Below are 25916 nucleotides of genomic sequence, written 5' to 3'. Positions count from 1 at the left end.
CCCCACACACCTTTCCCCTTGCTGGCAGCTGTCCAGGAGCAGGGAGCTGAGCCAGACACGCAGCTCCAGCTGCAAGATCTCCAAAGGCAAATTGCTGCAGCAGCAACACACAACCCCGCAGCGCTGCGGGGAGGAGGGCAAGGAAAGCTGCGGTCTCGGTGAGACAGGAGGCTCCTGGCTAGGGCATGCGAAGGCCGGGCAGCTGCAGTCAGCCCCTGTGAGAGCCCTGCTCCCACTGCCGCTGCGCCAGCCAGTCTGTGCCAGGGGAAAGTTTTGTCTCTGTTTCTGCTACAAAAGCATTTCCAGAATGTGACACCTCTGTGAATTAACAGAAGCCCAACCAGTCAGCAAAGCAGCGGCTATCCGGGGAGACATCAGTCCCACCTCCCCCAGACAAAGAGGCGAGAGCCCAGGCAGCCCACAGATTTAGGACACAGTTCCCATCTAGTATTTCAAAAAACGTTTTATTTACAGTATCATACACCTCCACCCCTGTGTTAGTGGTTTTCCCTGCCTGAGATACAGTGAGCAGAAGTGAAACAGATCCCTGGAAGTGAGAGGAGCTGCAGAGGCTGGGGTGATGGTGCCCAGCAGCTGGAGCAGGGCCTGGAGAGCAGCACCCACCCCGCAGCAGAGCGGAGCGGGAGGTTCCCGCTGCGGCCACGGCCGGCTGCCTGCCCCTCCAGGCAGGGGCTCAGGGCTGCCAGAAGTCTGCACCCCACTGCTGGAGAGGGATGGCAGCCCAGAAGCAGCGGCAGACACGTTATGCCAGGGTGAGGACTGAGGGGAGCCAGCCCCGTCTGCCATCGTCCCTGCTGCAGGGCCCAAGAGAGCTGCAGCCCTGCGCAGGGCTCGATGCCCCCTCCCCTTGCCTGGGGTGCAGGCAGTAACAGCAAACCGTGCAGACATCCCAGTCCCCACCGGCCCCTCATGGCTGCTCCTCCCGGTGTCCCAGTTTGCCCCAGTATCTCTGTGTTGGGCAGGTATCTTTTGCTGGGCTGGCTGCCGTACCCACTTTCCCCACAAGATGCAGGACAGAGGAGCCTCGCGGGCCAGTGCCTACCGCAGCCTCCAAGGCAGCCAGCAGTCCAGAGGTAGTCCAGGGCCCCACGGGCTGCCAGGGCTTAGCTGAAGAAATAGGTAGAATCCATCACCTTCTTCAGGTTGAAGTCACCTGGGGGAAGCGAAGGAGAGGAGAGGTCAGAGGAGAGCAGGGTGGAGATGGGGCAACTGGGAAAGAAGTTGCCCTGAGCCATGCTTCAGCTTCCTGCAGAAAACAACTTCAGCTCAGGCACACATCCCCTCCAGATTTATCTGGGACAGTGGTAGGAGGAGCAAGATAGAAGAGCGTAACAGCAGCGAGACAGGGAAGGAAGAGAGGAGCACGCAGCCTGGGGGTACGAACCATCCCTGCCCCTGGATTTGCTGCCTCCGGGGCTGACCACGCTGGCTGCTCAACAGCAACAGAGCGCTGGCCTGTTCTGTTTTGCAAAAGCAGGACAAGGGTTAGCCAGATGGTCTGGCAGAGGCAGGGCCAAGAGATTAGGAGGAGTTAAACTAATTGCCTTAATCCCATTGCATGCGTATCATCTAGATCCCGGCAATTACCATGCTGAGTGCCTCCCCCCATCTCCAGGCAAATGCCTCGTGGTTGGAAACAGATGGGAGAGGAACAACAAGACAGGGGATGGGATGAGCTGGGTCAACCTGGGAAAATCCCAGGGGCTCAGCTCTGGGGAAGGCAGGACCGCTCACAGGGAGGCTACAGGGAAAGTCTTCAGGCACTGCCCCACGGTTCCACAGCCCAGCACAGGCCGGAAAAGCTGATCTTAGGGGACGGCTTTAGCACTGCTGGCCAGACCCTCAATGTCCAACTCCAGACACCACACAAGCTCAGTGGTTTGGGGGCCATCCTCCATCTCCCTCCCCTTGTCTCCAAACCGCTCCTGAGCTTTGCAATTCCTGCCCTGTGCTCCTACCTGTCCTGGGGACATTCGACAGCTGCTCCATCAGTCTCTTCTGCCAGAGGGCTCTAGTCTCTCTGCCGGGGCTGGATGAACCAGAAGGAAAGCAAATCAGCATGGGAGCTCTGGGAGAAGGTGCACCCTCCTCTGCTCCCAGTGAGGCCCCTGACAACAGGATCCAGCCCTTCCAAACACACCGTGCACCCTGCGGCGGGAGCCCAGCCCCTGCCACAGCCGCCCATGGCAGGTGCTGCGGCGTCTGCAGCCCCTGCCCTGGATGGGGTCGCTCTGTGCTGTCTGGCTCTGCGCTGGCAACTGAGGGCCACACGCTGGGCCAAGCCAACGTGTCTTCACCGCTCCTTATGGCCTCATTCACAGTGCGGAACCCCAGGCACACCTGGGGATTCAAGCACCAAACCCTACTTTGGTTCTGCAGCAGAAGGATGCAGACACCTTGTTTTGCACATCAAGGTCTAAGGCAATTTGGACGTCAGTCAAGAAGGAAGCGCAGCTTCCTTCCAGCAACCCCCGGGCAGATGGCACAACCTGCGAGCAGCTGGGGACAACCACCCACGAGAGGGAACGGTGCAGGTCGGAAGGAGCATGGTGGGGGTTCGCCAAAAGGCGGGGAATACCTGCAGTATTTCTCCAGCATGAACTCAGACAGATCCTGCAGGATCTTCTCACTGTGCAGAGCCACAAATTGCTGCCGACAGATCTGATCCAGGGAGCAATGGTGAGTTGCAGGTTAACAGGCGTTTTCCCCTCCTTCCCCTCAGTGTTCTCAGCCAAGACAGGTCAGAGGTGAGGGGCAGGGAAAGCAGCGGGCAAGAGTGGGAAGGGGGGGGCTGCCGGACAAGGGTGAAGGGAATCAGCCTGGGGAGGTGGGAAGCAGAGGCTGACCCCCATTTATCAAACTACTGCACAACAGCCCTCACAGCACTCCAGGGGAAAGAGCCCAGGGCAGGACAGAGGTGCCAGCTCTGCCAGGCGCTGTGTTTAGCACTGATTTACGGGCACAGATTCTCCCCTATGCACTCCCTGAAGGGTGGGAGGAGATGGGGCTATGGCACTAGGAAATCAGGTGTAACTGCCAGCAAGCGCCCCAGGTTCACCTCGCCTGGGTAAATAAATCAGCCTGTGGAGCAAAGCCCAGGGGAGGCAAGGGCTGGCAAGTGCCCAGAGGACAGATCAGCAAGATCCCTGCTCACAAAGGACCCAGGAGGACACTTTTACCTGGTTCATGATGTCCACGGTGAGCGCATGAGTCCAGTAGCAATCGTGGACTGAGACGAAGGTCAGACCCTGCCTGGGAGGTAGAAGGTGCCAAGATGTAGTGCCGAGAGCCCCCTCTCTGCAACGTCCCCCACCCCACGTAGACCCTCTTGCTGGGACATAAGCAGGGACTACGCAAGGAGGGGGACTCCCTGCACAGCGCCCACAGAAAGACTGCTAACCCCTCTGCTAGCCCTTCTCTGCCAGAAGGCCCAAACATCCACCCACCAGGGAAACTTCTTTCTCACATCGCACGCCTTGCCCTGGTGACGCTTTGCCAGCAGAAAGAGAGTCACAGAGCCAGGGAAGAGTCCCAGCTGCCTGCTCCCTACCTGAGGCAGTGCAGAGCTGTGAGCATCATGTGCGTTGAGTCCAGAGAGTGGATGAAGTTGGGTGGGAAGGCGTTCTTCTGCTTCACTGTATCAGGCTTCCTGCAGCACAGAGTGGGAGAAGGGAGGAGCTGGGGCACTTTCAGGACCAGAGATGAGAGTGCCAGCACAGAGGTCTTGGCTGGGATTGATGGGGCAGCCCCGGAAAGCCTCAAGGCCCTGCTGAAACACAGGGCCCCACTCCTCTGGCTGGCTTTCTGCAGCTCAGGGGCATACCAGGAGCTTTGGCACTCATTGGCAGGTTCCACTGATGGGAAGGTTTTGTCCCTGATGCACAGGCTGGGGACAGCAGGGGCTCAGTAAAGACAGTGGCTTCATACTTACTGGTTACTGTTGGAATTTTTCACACTCAGGTTCTGCATGCTGCAATTCAGCTGTGGGGAGAAATAAATAAAGGGGATGAGCTGTCACACTGCACTGCCCAGCCAGCACGAGGCACTTGGCGTGGCCCTGAACTTCGCACCAACTACAGGCTAAACTGCTCTGCAGGGAACATCCCTGGCTGCAACTCAGGGTCTGGGCATGGACCTTTCCAGGGCATCCCAGTCACCGTGGCAGCTGTCACTTCTCAGTGACACCTTGCCTGCTTTCCCTCCTGAGGATGCTGGCAGGCATCCTTCACCCCTTCCCAGCGACACGCTGATTCACCCCTGCGAGGGCTAAGAGAAGGGCTCCTGGAGGTGAGCGGCTGCGAGGACGAGACAGGCTGGGGAGATGTGAGTCAGTGCAGCAGTGCATGGGAGGAGAGAGCAGCAAGATTGAATCACGCGAGCCCTGGGGAAGGCTCCTCGGTGTGGGGAACGGGCCCGTGCCCCAGCTGCCTGAGTGGGACGGGAGCAGCAGAGATTCCTCACCAGCCCACCCACACACTCCAGTCTCTGCAGGGAGCGATGAGGCTGGAGGATGTGCCTGCACACATGAATCCTACCTGCTCTGCAGGCTTGCCCGCAGGAGATGCCAACCTGCCAGGCTTTAGCTTGCTGCTTCAAAGCCTGGCTGCCCTCTTCCTGCTCCCCACCACGGCAGAGGGAGGGGTAGAGGAGTCCCGCACACCAAATACTCACCACAGTGGACCTGGACCGATAGTAGGGCTGCACGATGGGGAGACCCAGCGGTGTGACCCACTCCACCGTCCGTCCCGACTGGGCAATGAGCTTAGCACTCTCCGTCAGCCAGCTCTTTAGCAGGGGGAAGTGGGGAAGAAAGCAGCTGGAATTAGTATGGGCAGCTGGGAGACCCCATCCCCTCCCAGCACAGGCGAGTCTGACTCCTATCACCAACTGTGACAGTCCAGCGCTTACGGGGGAGTTTGGCCATGCAGCAGGCACGATCCCACACCTCCAGGCTGAGACAGGAGGATCCCCTCTGGGCCAGGACCCAGAAGAACCATCTCTCCCCATGGAGTGTCCCCTGGTCTGTGTATGGGCAGGCCAGGGAGGAGGAAGAGGCAGAGAGAGAGAAGAGGAAACAGGCACCTTACCTGGATGTCTCGAGTTGCTGAGAACATCTCCTTGATGCCATTGAACACCTGCTTTACAAGGTAGTGAGACGCTTCCCATAAGTATTCCTGCACAGACCAAAGGCAGAGCGAGGGGTCAGGCAAAGGGGCAGCAAAAGATGCGAAGGAAAGCGATGGGACCTAGCGTAAGCTAAAAGAGCATCTCCCCGCTCGCTGGTGCCTCAAAATTGCATCCATCACAGACTGTGCTAAGTCTTGAGCTGCTGCAGATGGCAGTGGGTTGTGATGGAGGGACGCTGAGATCAGCATTTCAGACGGCTCCTTGTCCAAGGACAGGCTGGTCTCTATGTAACGTCCCTGGACAAACGGGAGGCTCTCGCTGCCTCATCCGCCCCAGGAATGTAACACACAGCAGAAACACTCCCAGCACCAACCTGCCACGGCAAATCACCCACTCAGCAAGGACCGTCTCACAGTGGGGTCACACAATGAGAACGAGGTGCCAGGAGGAGCCAAGAGCTCTGCTAGAGACAAGGGCCACTTCCAGAGGGAAGAGCACAGCCACAAACTGGTTTTGCACCTGAAACCCCCGCTGAGGCTGTCACGCTGAACCTAGGAAGGATGAGGAGCAGCCCCACCTGAAGAATCCCTCCCCACCCAGCCATGCTGGCAGACAGCTGTGGACAAGCCTGGCACAGGCACGGGGCGGGGGCTCAGTCCTGCATGTCCCTCTGCCAGCTGAGATTTGGGGGGTAAGGAGAGAGCAAGGCAGGAAGAAAACCCACAGAAGGGCAGTGCAGGTACCTCTCCCAGCAGGGACCGAGAGCTGAACAAAACACTGCAGGGGGAGGCCGGGTAGGCACGCTACCTCAGGGAACTCGTCAATCTCCTTGAGACGCTTCTCCATCTGCAGCCGCCCGCCGTAGCGTGTGACACCATACACCACTGTCATCACCGTCTGCTTCACCACCTTGCGACTGACAAAGCCTTGCAGCACCTGGGCAATCTTCACCCCCTGTTCAGCATCCTTCTTCCGAAACTCCTCCACCTGAGGAGGAGAACACCCCAGGTCAGCCCTGCTGCAAGCCATGCTGGCCCAAGCCCCCTCCTTGGCTGGGGGAAGAGTCAGGGGAACCACAAGGCCCTCCCAGCTGTGCACTGCCTGGCTTGAACTCCCATCAGAAACCTTGCAGCCCCGGTTAACAGAGATCATCTGCTAAAAGAATCAAGAGGCATCCAGATCTCACAGATATCCCTGCCTGTGGGGACCAGAGCTTTCTACGGCTGCCTCAGCAGAGCAGCGGCACTTGGCAGCTGGGTGGTGCTGGACATCACAAGGACGTGGCACTAGGACTGTGGCTCTGGACTTGGGTTCTCCCATCTCTGCCACCCCCTGCACCCTCTGTGTGCTCCTCCTGCCCTCTGCTGCGGCGTTGCCCGGATAAAACATGCAGAGACCTAGAAGAGAGAGCCAGGGGTTCAAAGCCAGTTGAGCGAGTCTGGCAGATCTCAGCACACTTCCCAGCGGGCTCATTTCACATCATGTCTTGCCAAGAAAACTGAAGACTGAGCAGCAGTGCCAAGGGCTGAATCTCTGCCTGCTCCCTCCTACCCAGCTCAAACGCAGAAAATCCCATAACCTGTGGGCCAGCCAGCTGTGACCAAGAGATGAGGAACACTCTCTGCTCTCTTCCACCTCTCTATTCTCCTTCTCCCAGACTTCATTCAAGAAAAGTCAGGACAGGAGAAATCCCAGTGGATTTCTCATACCACCTCTCTCAGGAGAGATCTCCAGCCAGATCCCCACTGCAGCTGCAGTGGTTCCCATTCGGGGAGGGAGAGACTCTGCTGGTGACCAGCTTGTGCTCTCCCAGCCCTCTGTACGCTGGTCTTACCTCGACCTTTCTCCTTGGGAACTGGAGTGACCCTGTCCAACACACTGGCAAGGGGGGAAGCAGGTCCAAGAGGAGACCTCCTCCTGTCCCTGCTGCGCCTCACCTGTTGGGCCACCGCACTGTAGACATCCTGGGGGACATGGCAGGGCATCAGATTGACGGAGACGGCACCAATAAGGTCCCGGCCAAGAGCCGCGTAGTGCTGAAGACCATTGCAAGAGCCGTCCTGCGTGTGGGAAGAGAGCAGGGTGGAAACAAGGTGTTAGCGTGTGGACAGAGCCCTGCTCATCCGCCCGGCTCAACAGCACACATAACCTTCTGAGCCAAGTGTACTGCCATTTTCCCCCATCTCTTCGGACAGGTTTGCAGCTGATCTCCCAGCAGTGGCCAGGGCCACACTAGTTTCCATCTTCCTTCTGGCCAGTTTTCCTGTCTGGGTCTCATCACTAACTACTGCTGCCTATGAAGTTTAAAAAGAGAAAACCTCACATCACACTGCCCCCTCCATGAATTTTCAAAGACATCAGAGCTCTGTGGAAATACTGAAAGACAGAAAATTTGGAAAACAACAAATCAGTCTGGGATGCTAAAAGAAGCCCCAGGAGCCAGCAGTCAAAACAACCCCAGAAAACCCCAGAGCGGGATCAGAGGCAGGAAGAGGCAGGCCAAGCCAAAGATCACGCAGCAAAGCCACAGCTGACTCTAAGGCTCCAGCTAGCTGTGCTGCTGCTGAAAACATCCTCCTGACAGAAAGCAGCTCCGACCCAGCCTTTCCCAAAGCTGCACTTACAGAGGCATGCCAACCGATCTGTCACAGCAGCTGCCCTGACAGCCCTCCTGGACCAAGATCAGCCTGGAGGAGACAGGCAGGACTTGAACAATGGCGTGGGAAGGTCCTGCCATTCCTCAAACGGCACCAGCAGAAACGCTTCTCACAGAAGATATGCTGCTGCTTTGGGCCGTCCCTGCTCCTCCTGTGCTGGGGCTCTGCCTGGTCAAAGGGAGCCTGCAGCTGCTGGCAGGATCAACCCTCCTCCTCCTCCTCCCCACACCCTGCAGTGCAGCAAGTTGCAGAGCCGAGAACTGACAGGGCTCTGGCAGCCCTGCCGCGGCAGAGGAGCTGCCTCTATTAACCAAGTGCTGATGACTCAGGTGGAGACAGACTCGGGTGCCCTCCAGAAGAAGTCCTTGCTTGAATTTCATTAGAGGCATCTTCCACACACCCCCAACTGCTCTCTTGATCTTTTGTTGTCATAACAATATCAGTTTAGACAGTCTCATACATATTCCAGACCATCGCTACTGGCAGAAAACGCCCCTGTTCTCCCCTACACACACACTTCATTAGGGCCATCTGATCTTCTAATGAGATAAATGAGCAAACCCCTCTCACCAGGAAAACAATTAATCATTGTCTCCCATGCAGCAAGGGGATTTATCAGCGCAGACAGATAGCTAGCTGGGCAGCGGCTGTGGAGAAAGCTGCAGATCTGCTGGGACGCAGCAGGGAGAAAGGGGCGAGTGCTGGCTAACGGAGAGGCTGCCTGGCTCCTCTCTCCAGCTGGGAAGGACAGATGCCTTCAGAGAGCTGAGCAGGACCCGAGCGACTGCACTTCCCCGCTCAGAGTGTGGGCACATCTGGGACCAAACAGGGACAGGGCACGTGGTGAGTGACAGCCACATCACTGAATGCGGGAACAGATCAGCTCTGTGCCCCTGCAGAGGTCCAGACCTCCCATCTTGTGCTCCTGCAGAGCTGCTTGGCTCCAGCCTCAGAACAGGAGTGGAGCAAAGGTCCCCAAATCCTCAGCACAGCCCAAAACACTTTGGATGCACCCACACCACGTCCTACCCAGCCAGGGTCAGGCTGATTTCCACTCCTGATCCCGCAGCTGGAGAAGGTAAGACTGGCTGGGCTCTCACCCTGCGGGCAGCTGACGGCCATCTCCCAGACAGGCACTGCTCTAGCCACAGGAAGCAAAGCAGCACTTCACTGTACTGGCTCGTTAATGACTGTACTGGCTCATTAATGACTGCACACAGCAGCAAATTACTGGAGTTCTCAAGCCAAGACGCCTGTAGACCACACTTCCATTCTTAAGAAAGCCTGGCCACATGGCGTAGTAAATGCAGCGTTGGAGACCTGGATGCTCCTGCCCTGAGCTCCTGCCCTGCCCGTTTTCCACCCCTCGCTCAGCCACACGGGCCACACAGATCCGCTGGGCTCCCACCTGGTGAACCGGGAAGTGAGAGATGTAGGCTGCTGGATCCGGGGAGCGCAAGGCTTTGGCGATTTCCATACAGCACGCCAAGGCTTGCCAAGGTTCATCTGTGTTCATCCACCACTTTCTGCCCTGGGAACAGGAAAGCACATGCTGGTAGGAGCAGGCAGCACTCGTGACCCCCAAAGCAGAGGAAACCCCCCCCTGTGCTCTCACAATATACTGGGCAAGGCACCTCCTCCCACCATGCCTCCATTTCCTTAATATTTCATCATGTTTTCAGATGGAAACGTGACTTATTTAGGAAACTCTGCAGTGCTTTGTTTTCCTTTTTCCTCTCAAAGTGTTATCTTTGAAAATGTTTTTGTTTCAAAATTGATTTGATTTCCATTTTATTTTACTTTCTAGAAGCTATGCTAAGTAAGAGGAACAGTTAAGTCTCCTCTGAAATTAAAGACAACATCAATCCCTTTTTTCCTTAGTGTATTTGGGCTCAAACACAGAGCAACTTCCCTGCTTTTCAGTTTGGTGATTGAAGGGGAATGTCCCAAGGTGCCGGTGGCAGGCTCCCGGAGCCCACGCTATTCCCCTGTGGTTCAGGATCCCACCACTCCATCCCAAGAGCGAGCAGAGCCCTGCCAGCCGTTGCCCACCTACCGTAAGCGGGTGGTCAGCTGAGTCCAGGATCTCCTCCATGATTTCGTTGGCGTACTCCAGCCGCTCCTGCAGGGCATTCTTCTTCTTCAGCCCCGTGAGGTTAATAAGGTGGATCTTCAGCCAGTCAAGGCCCTTGGGACCCAATGGCCTTCCCTCTGCGAAGAGCAAGATGGCCCGGGTGACATCGTTACCGAGGTGGTTAAAATAAGGTGGGCAAGGGTAAGTCCTGCCTCGGAAGTCCATGTTGTGAGGAAACCAGAACACCTTGTCCCTGACGTAGTTGGCGATGGAGAGCTTATAGAGTGCATCCATGCGCAAGCTGTGCATTTCAGCCATCCTCTTCTTGCACAGCAACAACTCGTGCTTCTGGGACTTGTTCCAGGTAGTGGAATTGCTGGGAGCAGCTGGAGGCCTGGGGGCCTCCGAGACGGGCGGCGGGATGTCCAGCTTCTCATTGCCTTTGTCATTGAAGATGGAGATGATGATGTCCAGCACTGGCTGGTTAATCTTCCAGGCGCAGTTGCCCAGCTGGTTGAGGGCATCCAGCACGGGGTGGAGGTTCACTGGAGGACACTGCTCCAGCAGCAGCTGGTGCTGGACGGCCCCATCCACAAAGCGCATCAACTTGGTGTCATTCAGGACAAAGGCACCAAAATGGGGTGAGGTCCAGGGCACTGGGGGGCACAGCATAGGTATGGCGGAGGAGTTAAAGGTCAGCATGGTCTCTGCAGCGTCTGACACAATCTGGGAGAAGATGGGATGGGGCTTTATCAGCCCAACCTGGAGAGGAGAATCAGAGAGGTGAAGGTCAGCAGTAGAGGATTAGGGCTGGAGTCTGGAAGGGCATGTGGTCGGTCAGCCACCACGTAACGATCGTGCTGACACTGTCTGCACAGCAGCAGAGGCTTCTCAAAGCACCCCCGAGCAGGAAAAGCAGCAGGGAGGGAAAAGGGCCTTGCAAAGGCCCAGCTCCCATGAAGAGGTGACCTGCACAGTCCCAGAGCCCTCAGGACAAGGCTCACCTGCCAGCTGCTGCGGAAGGAGTAGATGTGGTAGAGGACGGGGATGAGCTTGGGCTCCAGGCGAGGATTGAGGATGTTCCTGGGCACCTTGACAGCCTGCACCAGGAGCTCCAGCATGTGCATGCCCAGGCGCATGAGGAGCATGTACGGCCAGCTGCAGTCCTTCAAGTTCAGGGACGGCCCAAAGCCTGCTTCTGCCACCAGCTTCTCCCAGTATTCCCGCGGCAAGTACTCGTCAGGCTGGGAGGCGGAAGGAGAAAGTCGGGTCAGCTGGAGGGCCCAGCCATGCTGCTCCCAGGGGGTGTGCTGGATGGGATCTGTGTGTGTACCTGGAACACGGCTCTGAGAAGGACCCTACTGTCTCTGTGTCCCCCTGAGGTCCTTGCTGACAGGGGTGTTCGGGGAAGGGCTGTTGATGTGGCTGGGGCAAGCTCAACAGCAAGAAACAGCTTCTGCTGCAGGCCAGGACAGTGGTGCTGCAAAGCCCTTCCTCTCGCCACATCCCCATGCTGACACCCTGTCCCCCACCATCCTCACCCTCCTGCCCAGGCCGCAGATCTGACTCCCCTGCCATGCGCACACAGCTCTGAACACCCTGCTCATCCATCCCTCAGGCTGCCCAGATGAGTGGCCTTGGCCCCTTTCTCCCCTCCTGTCCTGCCAAGCGCACCCCCCTCAAGGCCCAGAGCTCTCCTGCACGGGACGCATGGCCCCAAGGGGTCAATTCTGCTGATTTAAAACCTTCTGGCTCAGAGATACCCACCGGTATGCCAGAACCGACCTGCCTGTTGCCATGGGGCAGGGGACCTGCCAAGCACTAGACGGGGCCCTTACTGGTTCTGGTGGCCTCTGCAGTAGCAGCTTCCCAAAACCCGGACCTTGTGCTTGCGAGGAGGTGGACCGACAAACCGTCTCACCCTATCTGCTCTCTGCTGCTCTGTAACCTGCTGGCCCCAGGACCTCTCCTCTCCCAGGCGTACCTACCTGGCTGTCCTTTGCCAGCAGGTGGATGTAGTCCTTGTAGACCTCCTGCACCTTCTCCAGCTGGCGGCTGCGCAGCTTCCTCTGGGTGATGTATCTGTTGTAGACTTTGGAGCCCAGCTCCCTGGCCAAGACAGCCAGGGATTCTCCTTGTGGAGAGAGGGTGTTGAGGATCTGAGAAAGGGGAAGGCAAAGAGGGTCTTAAGGAGAGAGGAACAGAAAGACGGAGCAAAGAGACAAAGCAGGAGTTAAAGCCCCTGTGGGGCTCCCTATGGGGAGCATAGAAAGATGCCGATTCCCGCGATGCTGAGCAGATGATGAGGAAGGAAACATGGCCAGGACAGAGCAGGGGCTTCTCTGGCTGCTCAGCACAGGGAGCAGACAGAACCTGCACCTAATACCCTGGGCAAACTTTGAGGCTCATGTTCTGATTCTGCTGGCCCGAGCAGGACATCAGTGGTTTGTGGCAGCCCTAGGCCATCCAGGCAGGGCTGTCCCCTGTGAGGGCAGGGCCCTACCTGCAGCATGATGCCCACGTACTCTTCATCTGGCAACAGGCACAGGTAGGGGTAGAGAATGTTGTACCCTGACACCGTCTTGAACTTGGACATGCTGAGCTTCGACTTCTGCAGGGCCTGGAGGATGGAGTCATGCCACCGGGAACGAAGGGTGGCCAGCAGTTTGCGCTACACAGAAGTGGAAGCAAGACAGGAACGCTGTGGTGAGTGTGTCACCAGGGAGCTGCCCCCCACTTTAGGCCACCGACCCCTGCATCTCTCCCACAGGTCCTGAGGGCTGAACTGCCCCCTCCCCTCCGGCCGTGCAGCCCCCAGGCTCCAAGCTTTACCGCTTTAATGGCTTGTGGGGTCAGAGGTTTGGTCGACTCCACCGACTCAATGGTTATAGTGTTGTCCAGCTCCATCTCTAGCTGCTGCTGAAAGCGCTCCTGCAGCTCCTGCACAGAGAAATCCAGCTTGGGGTACAACACCCTCTTCTCCTGCAACAAGAGTGAGACAGTAAGTGCCAGGAGCCAGAGGAAGAGAAGACGTGCTTGTTCTCCCAGCTTCCCCGCAAGAGGCACGTGGTAGGAGTCCCTGCTGAAGGCACCTTTCTGGCACCTCTGGGGTCTCTGGTTGGCAAACCCCAGGGAGTCTAGGGTAACAGGCCTCTCCAGAGGCTGCTCTGTTCCTGTGTCATGGTCAAGCACCCCCCCCAGGCACCCGCTCCAGCGTATGAAGGTCATCTCCAGCCCCCGTGCCAGCCCTCAGCTTCTCTGTTCCTCTGTAAGGCTGCTGGTAAGGCTGTTCACTTCTCCAGAACAAGGAGCTGCCTGATGATTTGCATGGGCTATTGAGCAGAGATCAGGCTAAAAAGTTCTTCCCATATTACAGTCCTAGGCTGGACCTGAGGACACCAGTGAACATTGTCTGCCAGCTTCCACACTGCTCCAGGCTGCAGAGACATCCCTGAGCTTTGTGGCTTACTTTGGAGTAGAAGTCCTGGAGCAGAGAAGACTTGCAGGTCTCGGGTTTGGGTGGAGGGGGCAGCTGGTAGTTGGGCTGGACAACCCTGATGGCCCTTAGAACCTTCTCCTTCTCATCTTCTTCAAACAGGCACTTTTGGAAGAGCTCATCCACATGGAAACCATCGTTCTTCAGCTGCTGCACACATCTGAAGAGGAGCAGATGAGATAGGCTTAATCTTTCACAAGGGCTCTGCCTTGGATGGAAATCAGCAGATAATGAGGCAGGGAACAAAGTTTTTAAACAGGAGACAGATGGGGCTGACCCCTTTTGAGGATCCAAGAGCCTTGACCACATCAGGCTTTTCCTTCCTCACTTGTGCCCTCAACAGCATCACCCGGACCCATGCGAGACACTGCAGGACAGAGCCACCCCTCCCAAATCCCTGGCAGCCACAGAAGCAAAATCCTCTCCCAAGGCAGGGCTTGGGGGCTGGCACCTGCCAAGAATCAGCTCTGAGCACAGGGCAGGAGACTGACACCCGGCTCCGGGCCATTCCAGGAGGGCTGGCGGGGCCTCCCCATGCCGAGTGGCTCCCAGCAGCTTCCCTCTGTGCCACCCTTCGTGCCAGGGCAGCTGCAGGAGGGTGCAACCCCTCACACTCGTTGGAAAGGCTCTGACAGCCCTGGGGAGCAGGATGTGCCCCATGCACTTGCCCTGGGATGCCTCCTCCCTTCTCCTGAGTGCTCCTCAAAGCACGCTCCATACAGCAACCACTGAAAGCCTTGCAGTAACTTGTGCCTGACCAAGCCGATGTCTGTCCAGCCTCAGGCGGGGGAAGAACGGTGCAGAAATGGGCATGACCAGGAAACCCACAGAAGGCAGATGCCTCAGTCCTCCAAGAGCATGACTATCGGGCAGCCTGGCAGCAGGATGCTGTCCTGTGGGAACACAGGAGCTCTCCCTGCCCTCTGCAGGCAGCCAGGAGCCAGCTCTTGGGGCTGCGGGAGCTGCTGGGGTGGGACCTGCCTCCAAAGCACAGCCTGTCCCGACAAGGTCACCCGCCTCCGGTTACAGCGATCAATTATCCACCCCTCTGGCCTGAACCTCTGCTGAGCAGGCAGCTTTCACCTTCACACTCGGATGGGGAGACTGAGCTCCGCTGCCGCGTGAGACTGAGTGAAAAGATGCAGGTTCCTTCCCCCTCAAATAACCCCACTCTCCCCTCCAACCCAAGCCAGCAGAAGGGAACCCACAGGGCTGGTCACAGCTTGGGCAAAGGGGCAGGGGACTGCATTTCATGCACCGAGCCTGGGAGCCAGGGCACAGCAGCACAGCTCGCAGGGCTGCAGCAGGAACAGACTGAGCACCAGGAGCTGCCGCAGCTCCTGCAAGGAAGCTCTCTTCCCTGCAGCCCCCATCACTGCCAGGGACCAGAATCCCCTGCACGCACCAACATCTCCCACTGCCCGGCCCCACAAAGGAACTGCGGGACTGCGTCCTCCTGGCTCTGCCGGGCTGGAGCTGGGATCCAGGGCACAGCAGAGCTCAGAGCCCCACCTGCCGACTGGCCCAGCCCGTGCTGGGTGATGCCGGAGGGAGGACAGGCAGACATGGGTGACAGCAGCACCAGCCAGGCCCCAGCCCAGGCCCCCATCAGCCACAAAAAGCAAAACAGGCAGGAGGGAGCCCCTGGCACCTTTGGAAAAGTATGAAGAGCCCAAGAGGTGACAAACAGCACCCTGAGGCAGAACCGCAATATGCTGTGAATCCTGCTACTGCAAGCACCCCAGCTGCATTTCGGTACATTTGGGAGCAGGCAGGAGCCTTGGCGAGGAACAGCTCTACATCTCTGCAGAGCCATTCTCCCCGAAAACTACCCCACAGCAGCCCTGTTAAAAGAAGCAACTTCCACCTTACACCCTCGAAAGGACCCTGCAGTATGGGAGCAGAGCGAGAAACAACCCCCATCCTGTGTGTGCCCGGCACAGGCTTGGGGCTCCAGGCCGCACTACTGCCATGTCCAACTGGGAGAGCATGTTTAGGAGAAGAAGGGAAACAAGAGCTCGTACCCACACACAGCACCAAATAGCAACAGTTGCGGGGAAACACACACACATGCCCCGGCGAGGCTTGGGGTTGACCCATCTGTGCAGGTGTGCTATAAACATCTGACAGCCCTACAAGGGTACTGCTGTATTGACGCAACACCCACACACCCAGGCAGGAAAGGCAGTGCCAGTGGCTTTTAAGTCAGCTGACTGGAAGATGTTCACTCAGAGGCATCTAGAACATGTTAGCCAGCCAAGGGACACACGAGGCCAGTGATAAATCCCTGAACCACCCAAGGGTGTTTGTGCAGCATTAGCAGATCACCAGAAAGCTTTCTCCATCCTCTGGCAAGGCAGCTGGCCGTGCTACCAGACCCGAGCACTGCCCCTAGACCCAGACTGCCGGGATCTCACAGGGCTCCTTCAGCTCCTTGCTTTGGGTTTGACGCTTATTTTGCCAATTATGCTCCACAAAATCCATCTCAGCCTCCTGATCACGCTCCTCCAGAGAGCTGGGACCCTGCAAAACCAGCCAATGGCTGAGCCTACCAGGAGGGGGAAACTCCATGGAGGTGCTAGAAAAATGAATGGAGGAGCCGTTCCTGCTGAGCAGCGATGGGAGGCCATCAGGAGAAAGAAGGGTGCAGAACCAAGGAGTATCTGACTGGAGAGAGGCTGCTCCCAGCCCAGGGAGCTGCTCTGTGAGCTCTAGCGGGAGCAGACACAGCTCTGGCCAAAAGGAAGGTTGTTCTCACCTCCTACATCTCCTTCCCCTGCAAGATCTTAGATAAACTCCCTAGCAGCTGGGGATGGCAAGGAGAGCCCACTGCGGGAGCCCTGCCTGCCCCTAAATCTGGCCATGAGAAGCGGGTCAGAGCATCTAGACATGCATGCAGCAGGGACAGGTATTCTCAGCCCTGGGCCAGCGCATTCCTCCCCAGAGCGACCTCCCAGTTCTCCCAGTGCAGCGGCAGGCTGTGGAGATGCCGCCCTGGGGCTCAGCGGCACCCTGCAGCAGACGAAGCGCGTTACCTCCGGATGGCTTTGGTGGACGACTGGTTCCGGCCCATGCACTCCAGCGCTGCCGCATAGGAGTCCAGGCTGGGCCGGAGCCCGACGGACTCCAGCATGGAAAACAGCCGGTTGATGCGCTGCAAGCGGCCCTGCGGGTGAGAAGGGAAGGGGGCTGTGGACATAGACACCAGCAATCCCAAACCACAGCTTCACACCCCTCTGCTCCTGTCCAAATTTAGCCATGTCAATCCTGCCCATCCCCTTCTTCCCCTCAAAGCCACCTCACAGGGATCAGCGGCCCGACTCAGTGGCCTCGTCTCAGCTCCATCGCTCTCGGCAGAAGCCAGGCTCTCCTTGAACACTTGCTGAAGGCAGATGTGACACATGGATAAAACTTGCAACCGTTGCTTCTGCAAGCACGAGGCTCTTCCTCCTGAGCCAGCCCCCCTCTCCCCCTCGGCCACCCAGAAAACCTGACAGCCAGACCAGGGCAGCAGCCCACAGCTCAGTACCTTTCTTGCCCAGCTACGCATGACGATGTTGTACGCGTTGACATTCAAAAGCCTTCTCTTCACAGGAGAGCTGTGGTACAAAAGAAGGAACCTCTCGGCCTCCCCTGGCTGCTGCAAGAACAGGAAGCATTCCAGGTTGGACTGGATGGTCTGCTGCAGGATCTTGTACTGGCTGCTGTCCTTGTCCTCCAGCACCCTCTGAGGCCTCTCCGCCTTTGTACCCTCCTTCACTGCTGCCACCCTGGGCTTGCCGTGGGCATAGACACTGTGGGAACCAGCGTGACTCCGGCTCCAGGCAGCAGCTGCTTTAGCCTTTGGGCTTTTCAGGCTCTTCTTGGCTTTAGCTTTGGCTTTCGTCTTGCGCATTGGTTTGGCATTGGCCTGGTTCCCTGGCTGGGAAGCAGCGATGGATAACTTCCGCTCCACCTTCAGCTGTCGGATGTACATCTCCTTCTTCAACTTCTCGACCCAGCTGCCGGGCCGGGCTGGGCTCTCACCCCTTCCCATGAGAGCAGGTTGCTCCTCCGCGGGGCTGGGAGCCACCACGTTCCGCAGTGGGACCTGGTACTTGTCATTCCCCAGCGAGGCCAGCTCCACTTTGTTGACCGTCACCTCCGGGACATTACTGGCTTGGAGCTGCTTCACTCGAGCTTTCAGCACTGCCGGGAAACACACAGCCGGGGAGAGGTGAAGGGATGCATGGCAGAAGGTTGTGTCCTACCCCAGGGCCTTGCCTCTGGGAGCACCCAAGAACAGGCTCAGGGAAAGAGGGTCCACACAAGGACTTCTTCCCTTCTTGGCCAGCCTTCCTCCCAGCATTCAGCTGCTTTGACCACTGTCTTTCTGGGATCCCCCCGTAAGCTGTGGCCCATCCCAGCATCCCAGGGAACCCAGCAGTGTCACTGCAAGGGAAAAGCACCAGCTCACGCTCGTCTGTCCTGCAGCCTGGTCACCTCATGGGGCCCCTCTCCAAGGACCTCATGCCCTCAGATCACACAGGCAGAGAGCCCAAAGCCAGAGCACGCTTCAGGTCAGTCTGCGGAGCCCTCGCACACCCTAGAGGGACTCTTCTACCGTCCCTTAGGACCGCCCTGCATTTTACAGAAACTCAATGCTCCCTGTGGGTAGGGTGGGCCTCCAGGCCCTTAAGACAGGGCACAACTTGCTTAGGGAGGCCAGCAAGTCCATGGAAAGCCCCACATCCTTGCCCAGGCTACACATATTTCCAGGCCCAAATATCTTCTTTATGGCTACACAGAACGGGAAGATTCCTAGAAAACCTCCCAGGACACTGAACAAGTGAAACCCCTGTAGCTTTCCCAGCCCTTCCTGACTCACCCTCCAGCAGCTCCGTCCTCTCGCAGACAGTGTTTCTCCTTGCCTTCTCCTTGGCGCTGGCAGAGTAGTTCCTGAGAACACTCCATGGGATCCCTGCAGTAGAAAGACACAAAGACCAGGAGGTCAGAGGAGGTTTCACCCCTTACACCACTCCCTGCTCCACACCACAGCTGGGCCCCAGCTGGGCAGAGGGGAGAGAGCGAGTGGCATTTCTCAGCCCAGCTTGCAGGTCCCAGAACTTCGGCGGCAGCGCCACAGAAGGGGGGGCGGGCAGCTCTGTACCAGTAGTGACAGGGATGCCCCCCACCCCATGGCTCTAATCTCCTGGAGGGAACACGACCCCAGGGACACCACAACCCCCGGAGCAGGCAGACTCCATCCCACAGCTGGGACAGGACCCCAGAGGCCCCCACTTCCACCCTTAGAGAATGACAATGGCCCAGGACACCCACAGTCCCCACCCCTATCCCTGTTCATGACACAGAAAGACCCTCATAGCCCCCAGCTCTGTCCCAGTGAAGGGCTGGGGACGCTCAGCTGTGTCCTGGGGGATGCTCAGGACCACGGGGACCCCACAGCCCCAGCTCCGTCCCGGGGGATGAGGGCAGGGCCTCGGGCCCCCCCTTGCTCCAGTCCCTCAGGCCCCCGGCCCGGCCCAGCCCAGCCCAGCCCGGCCCCGGCCCCTCACCGCCGCCCCGCAGCCGGGCCGGGCCCAGCAGCGCCGCCCGCAGCCGCAGCAGCGACATTCCCCCGCGCTACGCCGCCATGCCGTGCCGCGCGCCCCCACTGCGCAGGCGCCGCGCGATGCACGCCGGGAGCGGGCGGTCCACCGCGACGGACTACAACTCCCATGATGCAGCGCGGCCGCGCCCCGCGCCCCCTGGCGGCCGCGGCGGCCCCGACGGGACGCGACGGGAGCGGAACCCGGGGGTCGCGGTGCCGGGATGCGGGGAGGCCCCGCGCCCCCCCTGGCCCCGACCTGCGGCGCGTCTCGGGGCAGGCCGCAGACGGACACCACCACCGGGCCCGGGGCCACAGCAGTCCCGCGCCCCCCTTCGTGCTCCCGCCTCTCCCCCCCCACCCTGCCCGAGGAGCCCGTCCCCCGCCTGCCCGCCCACCGCGGGAGCCGGTGGGGAGCGGAGCGTGCGGTCTCCCAACCGGGCGGCCTGCGGGTGGAGGCGAGTACCAGGGACGGGGATCTGGGACAGCCGTCGGGGCGCCGATTTATGAATGGGAGGCCCCGCCCCGCTGTCCCACCCCGCCCATTGGCCGCCGCGGCCCCCGCCCCGCCCCGCCCCGCCGGCTCGCCCCGCGCTCGGGCCGCCCGCGCCGTCGGGGCCGGTCGCCGCCGCCACCGCGGCCATGGCCCATCGCCCGCCGCCCCGCCGCGCCCCGCCGCCCGCCCGCCGCCCGCCGCCATGAGGCGCGGGGGCCCCGCCGCCCTCGCCGCCTGCCTCGCCGGGGCGCTCGCCGTGCTGGCGGGGCCGGGGCCGGGGCCGGGGCAGGGGCCGGGGGCGGGGGCGGGCAGCGCCGCCTGGGGCGGCCGGCGGCCCCCCCGCAGCTACGGCCACCTGGAAGGCGACGTGCGCTGGCGGCGGCTCTTCTCCGCCACCCGCTTCTTCCTCCGCATCGACGGCGGCGGCGGCGTGGAGGGGACGCGCTGGAGGGAGCGGCCGGGCAGTGAGTGGGGCCGGGGCCGGGACCGGGACCGGGGAGAGCCGGGGCCTGGGGCCGCCCCCCGCGGCCGCGCGGGGTCCCGCCGCCGTCCCGCCCGGGCACCGAGAGCCCAGGCCCGCCGGGGCTGCGGCAGAGGCGGGCGCTGCCGGGGCCGGGCGCGGGGCAGAGGGCACGGCCGGCGGGGGGGCCGAGGGGGGGGGCGGAGGCCGGACGGAGGCGCCCCGGGGGGACGGCGGGACCCCGCTGTGCCCGGCCCCGGGGAGCGCCCGCAGCCTCCTCCCGCCCGGCAAAAACCTCTGCCGGAGCGTGTCCTCCGGCCGTGCGGGAGCCGCAGGTCCCCGCCGTCCCCGCCGTCCCGCAGACGGCTGGCCAGGGCACGCAGTTCGGTCGAGCTCAAACGGCTGCTGCTGCCCTCGCCCCCGGGAGCCGCTTTCCCGGGGTTTGGCTGCCCGCCGCATCACGGGAGCCATGAGAGGTGTGCGGACACCGGCGTGCTCTGCCCGGGGACCCGATGTCACTTTGCCAGCTCTGCCCAGCGCCTGGGGTGACCTGGGGGGGGTCCCTCGTCCCATCTTGTCCTGCCAGCGCAGTCAGGGGTGCCGTCTGCCCTGCCCGGCGTTTCGGGTTGTCTTCATCCAGCGTGGACTGGGGGGGATCTGATCGTTCCCTGTAAACACATTGGGGACAAAAAGGCTGAGGAGGAGGAGGGACAGAGGAAGCTTCGGGGCGATGCTGACCTCAGAACCGAGCATCCGTGAGGCTGGGGTGGGAGAGCGGAGCAGCCCCGTCGGAGGGGACTGCAGAGCATCCGCTGCCTGCAGAGCGGGTTGGGGCTCGGCACGGTCCGAGGGCGTAGGTGGACCGCAGGGACCCGGGCGGGCAGAGCCAGCAGCCGCCACCGCAGCACGCAGAGGGGTGCAGCCCGCAGCTGCGTGGGGCACGGTGCCCAGCCGTGCCATGGGGTCACTCGCTGCAGCCTCCCCACGGGCTGGTCCTGCAGAGGGGACGGGGGGCTCACGGAGATGGGCAGCACATCCTGGGGGACACGGAGAGAGCGAAGGCTGCGGGATATCAGCTCTGCCCAGGCTGTGCTGCGATCTGGAGCTTGGGAACAAACAGGCAGGATTAGGCCTTCCCCTGGGGCTGGGGCTGCGTCTGCTCTACCCTGCAGCCCTCGGGAGCGGCCGCGTGCGGCAACGGGAAGAGGCAGCTGCGGAGGCCGACACGGGGGTCCCCGTGCCAGCGGAGAGGCTGCTCCCAGCACCCGGATCCTGCCTCAGCTCTGTGGCCGCCTGCTCCCACCCGGGCCCCTCCAGGTGACAGCACCGCGGGTCCCGAGGGGATGCGGCACCCACAGTACTGCTGCGGCAAGAACCAGGACTGCAAGCCCAGTTTCAGTGTCGGTGGTATCAGCCCATTTTGGGTGCTGGGTCCCGGCCCCCTGTGACAGGGAGGGGGGCACCAGGCTGGTGGGGCAGTGGCTGGGCAGGGTGGGGATGCTGGGAGCCTTGGGAAGGGGGATGCCCGAGCATCCCCAGGACGCCCTGGCAGGACATCGGGGCTTGGGGCAGGAAGGATGCTGCAGATGGGAGCTGCCCTGTCTCCTGCATGTCACGCGGCCGGCCGCAGGACGAGGGAGCCCAGCCCAGGGAAGCCTCTCACGGTGTCAGAGGCTATCAGGAGTCCCGACCGGGCGCGCTGCCAGCACAAAGCGCCCCAACACGTTCCCTTGGCCATGTGGCAATGGGGCCTGGCAGGTGGAGCGGCTCCAGGCTGTCGCGTGGGGCTCACTCTGGTTATCGGCGCGGCAGATAACCTGCGCTTGGGCTGGGCTCGGGCTCTGCTCCTCAGCCCTCATGGCAGCTGCCGGACCAGCCCCGCCCCGCCAGCGGTGGCTGCAGGGTGGCAGGGGCTGCCCCAGGGCTTCCCCCACCTCGAGACCCACATCTGCCCCAGCCTCCCTGGGACCCCGCTGGGGCTGAGGGTGTGAAGACTGGGAGCACTGGGAGCTGCCTCTGGGCTGCTGCACAGTGCTGGGCTGCTGCCCTGTGCCTGCAGGGACCCGTCCCCCTGCACGGAGCCAGGCGCTGGCCAGGCACCTGCAAGCAATGCACGGCAGAGCCAGCCAGGGTGCTGGGAACAGCAATGGGGGGTTATTTTTAGAAAAGCAAAGTCCTTTGTTATAAATAGCAGCAGCTCCAGACGGTGATCAAGTGGGATGGATTCACAGGCATTCGCTCAGCCCTTCCCCATGGCCGCTGCTCATCTACGGCTTCGCTGGGCTGGGCCCTGCGGGTCCCGGCGGGTGCTGGGGCGGGATGCTGGTGGCAGCACCGAGGCTAGGCTGAAAATTCCCTCTTACCCATTGCGACGAAGGAGCCAAACGCTCAGCAGCCCTCATGCTGCCTCAGTGCCATATCCGCCCCGTCCGCTCCTGCGAGGGCCGAGTGCCCTCAGGGAGGTGACGCCCAGGCGATACCAGCGATGCCAGGGGCTGAGACCTTGGGAAAGCCCCTGCCCAGGGCTGCAGCCCCCTGCACTGCTCGTGCCACCAGCCAAAACCTCTACGCATCCTCCTGCCCCATCCAGCCAGGGCAGCCACGGGCAGCTGGCCTGCCTGCATCTCTGCCCACTGGAGGCTCCTTCTCCCCTTCCCACAGCCCCGTGGGCCCGGTGGGCAGCAGGGCTGGCAGCAGCACTCTGGGCAGCGCAGGAATCCAGAGGCCCTGACGATGCTCTGGGTGTTTCCCCTGCAGAGCCGCTGGTCCGACCGCATGCCTTTCCCATTAGCGGCTGCGCTGGGAGCTCGGTGGCCGAGCACACGCATCCGGCCCAGCCGTGGCCGGGCCCCACAGTGGCTTCACAGCCCGGCTGCAGCCGCCTCTCGGGCTTGTCCCCACGTCCTGCAGTGCTGCCGCATCCCTCCTGCCCACGGTCCCTGGCATGGCTGCGTGTCCATCTTCGTGCCAGCCAGGTGATCATCACTGGCGTCTGCAGGCAGCAGCATCCCAGCTGCAGCCCGCTGCCCGGGTGCCTCCGTCCGCCGTAACGTGGCTGCACACTGTCACTGACCCCCCTGCCCCGCACACACTTTGCCCCTCGAGGGCCGCACCAGCCTCGGTGCCCTGAGCGTGCGGGGGGCCAGGGGCTGCAAGAGGCGGGTCAGGTCCCAGGGCACCACAGGCGTGTTCGGGACAGACGTGCGGGCAGAGCTGCCGAGGAGGGGAGGATAAACCCGAGGTCGGCACCGGACAGAGGCTGACAGGTTGTTCCAGGCAAGCGGAGGTTGTGCTTGGCACCGCTCCCATGCAGCCCGGCTCCTTGAATCCCGTCCCTCCGGCTGCTCCGGCATCAGCCGAGGGTCAGTGGCCCCGTCCTGCCGGGGGGGCATTTTGCAGCCACAGACCCGGCATCGGGGCAGGGCCCCTCGGGGAGGTCACCCATCCTTCCCCGGCTCACCGCCACACTTCCCTGTCCCGCAGGCATCGTCGAGATCCGGTCAGTGCGTGTTGGCGTCGTGGCCATCCGGGCGGTGCACACCGGCTTCTACCTGGCCATGAACAAGCAGGGGAGGCTCTACGGGTCGGTAGGTCGGACGCTGCCTCCCGGGAGGGACCAGACCGGGGTCAGAGGCACAGGGCAGAGCTGGAACGGGGGGGTCCCAAATCCGCCGGGACTGGTGCCCAGGAGCGGGCTCCTGGTTTCCCACGCCCTGACCTGCTCCCCAGCGGGGGACTGCACCCACAGAGTCCCCTTGCCCCCCAGGGACCAGGGAGAGCCGGGGTCCTGCCCTGCCCTGCTCTCAGGGTCCGACCCCACTGGAGCAGGGTGACGACGGGTCCCGGCCAAGCGCAGCCGCCCCTCACCCCCTTCCCTCTCCTGCCAGAAGGAGTTCAGCCCCAACTGCAAGTTCACGGAGCGCATCGAGGAGAACGGCTACAACACCTACGCGTCACTGCGCTGGCGGCACCGGGGCCGCCCCATGTTCCTCTCGCTCAATAGCAAGGGCAGGCCACAGCGAGGGGGCAAGACGCGCCGGCAGCAGCTCTCCACCCACTTCCTCCCCATGCTCGTCAGCTGAGCCCCACGGGTGGCTCCGGACTGCCCTATAGGAAAAAATGGAAAAAAGGGTTGTTTTATTTATGTACATATCTATTTTTTTGCTATTTATTGTTTTATTTTTAAATGCACGGCGGAGGACAGATGTGGAAGGCAGATGCTCCAGACGCAGCCTGTGGCTGTGCAGGGATGTGGCTCTCCCCACTGTCCCACCGAGGCAGAGCCGGCGTGGCACAGGCTGGGGAGCGTGGGCACCGCATGCCAGCACTGCTGACGTCGCGCTCGTGCCCGCGCAGCCCAGACCAGGTGGCCGTCGCTCTGCCAACGGCGTCTCTGCAGGGGCTGGGACGAAGGCTGCGGGGCTGGGACGTACTCGCGGGTTGTATTTGTCTCGTTTCCAAGCACCTGTGGCAATTAAAGCTGTGTTCATGGTATGGAAGGAGGAGCGAGTCTTGGAGCTTCAATGGCAGGCTCGGGCTGGGGGGGGGTTGGCTCCCCCGGGGTCACGGCTGTAGCCACCGGCATTGTCCCTGCTGCCACCAGTGGGGAGCCCGGCCAGTCCCCTGCCGTGTCCAGCTCCTTGTGGACCCACACCCTCACCTGAGTGCGCAGGTGGAGACGCACCCAACCCAAAACCTCACCCACAGGAAAACACAGTGATGGTTGTTCAGCAGCACAAAGGAGGGAGCAGGAAAAAGCAGCTGCTGGTGGGGGAGAGCCCGGACCCTGTGCTAGTGCCCGAACAAAGCACACGCGTGTGTGACCCGCAGCCAGAGCGGCACAGCTCCAGCGAGGAGTGTCCCCCAGGCGGTGGCAGGCTCTGTGCAAGGGATGTGGCCCTGGAGACCCAAAGGGACAGGGCAGAGAGGGTGAGAAGGTCCCTGGTGCTGGAGCAAGAGCTGGTCACAGCTGAGCATCCCGCTGCGGCATGGTGCTGGGCTCTGTGGGACCAGGCACTGGGCAGCACCGCAGGAGCCAGCCTGGGCCCCTTGAGCTGACACAGCCCCGGGGCTGCCACTGTCCAGGGGGAGCTGGGACACTGCTCCCCACCCATGTGTGACTCCGAGTCAGGACATCATGAGCAGAAGGGACCGGACCAGCTCTGGGGACCCGTCCCCAGCGGGAGCACCTGGGCCACAGACTCCCACTTGCGCAGACGGTGCCCTATCCACACGCTGGACCGAGACCCGAGGAGCCGCAGGGCTGCCGGTGCCCAGCTACCCCCAACCCCCTGGCTGCGGCCAGCACCTCCAGCCCGGTCCTGCTCCCCCACCCAGCTCCACTTCATGGTCCCCAGCAGAGAGGGAGCCGGGAAGGCAGAGGGTGGCGGGGACCAGCCCCTTGCTAGAGGGGAGCGCGGCCAGAAACAACACCCGCGCCTCGGCCTCCCGGCCAGGGCATGTTCCTGCGCTGCCCTCTGCAGCATCACAGCCTGGTCACTCTGTCACGTCGGACTGAGCGATGGCCCCAGCAAAAACCACCAAACTCGTTCCATTTCTTACCCAACCAGCTCCAAACGAGTCTGTGAGAGGGAACAGCCACCGCATTAACCGTGTGGTGACCGTGGCGGGCACTGGTCCTGGCCAGGAGCCCCTGCCAGGCAGGCAGCAGCACCACGCACCCACCACGGGCTTCACTTCACCCACTGGAAACCCACCCGGGCACTACTCACAGTGAGAAATTGCCCCCTGAGCTCCAGGGAGTCGGGAACCCCTCGCCGCAGCCAGCAGTGGGAGAAGGAAGGTTTTTCCAGGTCTCCCAGGCTGTGTCTCAGTGACTAACAGGAAAGCCTTCCCTCTGTGCCGCCCAGCTGATGGGCACAGGCAGGCTCAGCCGGGGACATCCTGCTGCCACCCGCCTCCCAAGCCCAGGATGCCGGTGGCAGAAGCTTCTGGCTCAACCTCTGGCAGAGGATGAGCCATTAACCCTGATATACCA

At 61.3% G+C, this 25916-nt stretch overlaps 2 protein-coding genes across 8 annotated transcripts; one reads left to right on the top strand and one right to left on the bottom strand.

Moving 5' to 3' along the window:
* Positions 1 to 447: 447 nt before the first annotated feature.
* POLRMT (RNA polymerase mitochondrial) lies at positions 448 to 19041 on the bottom strand. 2 transcript variants are annotated; one of them, XM_054805649.1, is made up of 21 exons: positions 18931 to 19041; positions 18243 to 18335; positions 16905 to 17563; positions 16411 to 16541; positions 13349 to 13535; positions 12712 to 12861; positions 12383 to 12550; positions 11868 to 12038; positions 10884 to 11123; positions 9862 to 10641; positions 9214 to 9336; positions 7086 to 7208; positions 5956 to 6135; positions 5109 to 5195; positions 4693 to 4806; positions 3953 to 4002; positions 3572 to 3670; positions 3201 to 3273; positions 2600 to 2682; positions 1980 to 2050; positions 448 to 1174 (listed from the first exon to the last, which is right to left on the bottom strand). In XM_054805649.1, the coding sequence occupies exons 1-21, from the start codon at positions 18986 to 18988 to the stop codon at positions 1125 to 1127; spliced, it is 3690 nt and encodes a 1229-aa protein (XP_054661624.1). In that variant the 5' UTR covers positions 18989 to 19041; the 3' UTR covers positions 448 to 1124. The 2 variants fall into 2 exon arrangements, with proteins under 2 accessions (XP_054661624.1, XP_054661625.1); XM_054805650.1 differs by having other exon boundaries at positions 12712 to 12819.
* A 519-nt stretch (positions 19042 to 19560) lies between these two features.
* FGF22 (fibroblast growth factor 22) lies at positions 19561 to 24391 on the top strand. Of its 6 annotated transcripts, none has more exons than XM_054805882.1 (3): positions 19561 to 19922; positions 23402 to 23501; positions 24123 to 24391. In XM_054805882.1, exons 1-3 carry the CDS (start codon positions 19661 to 19663, stop codon positions 24250 to 24252), a joined length of 492 nt encoding a protein of 163 aa, XP_054661857.1. In that variant the 5' UTR covers positions 19561 to 19660; the 3' UTR covers positions 24253 to 24391. The 6 variants fall into 6 exon arrangements, with proteins under 6 accessions (XP_054661857.1, XP_054661854.1, XP_054661852.1 ...); XM_054805879.1 differs by having other exon boundaries at positions 23809 to 24264; XM_054805877.1 differs by having other exon boundaries at positions 23806 to 24264.
* Positions 24392 to 25916: the final 1525 nt, after the last annotated feature.

Source organism: Grus americana, chromosome 28 (assembly GCF_028858705.1).
Source record: "Grus americana isolate bGruAme1 chromosome 28, bGruAme1.mat, whole genome shotgun sequence".
In the NCBI taxonomy this organism is placed as follows: Eukaryota; Metazoa; Chordata; class Aves; order Gruiformes; family Gruidae; genus Grus; species Grus americana.
The sequence above is the reverse complement of the archived record's forward strand: the minus strand, read 5'-3'. Positions and strand labels throughout refer to the sequence as shown.

Excerpts from the sequence above, each read along its gene's own strand:
- FGF22 (XM_054805876.1), top strand. The coding sequence starts at position 19,661 with ATGAGGCGCGGGGGCCCCGCCGCCCTCGCCGCCTGCCTCGCCGGGGCG. Across the intron at positions 19,923-23,401 it reads CTGGAGGGAGCGGCCGGGCA|GCATCGTCGAGATCCGGTCA; the intron begins GTGAGTGGGGCC and ends CCTGTCCCGCAG.
- POLRMT (XM_054805649.1), bottom strand. The coding sequence starts at position 18,988 with ATGTCGCTGCTGCGGCTGCGGGCGGCGCTGCTGGGCCCGGCCCGGCTG. Across the intron at positions 13,536-16,410 it reads TCCACCAAAGCCATCCGGAG|ATGTGTGCAGCAGCTGAAGA; the intron begins GTAACGCGCTTC and ends GCTCCTCTTCAG. Across the intron at positions 3,274-3,571 it reads ACAGCTCTGCACTGCCTCAG|GCAGGGTCTGACCTTCGTCT; the intron begins GTAGGGAGCAGG and ends TCTACCTCCCAG.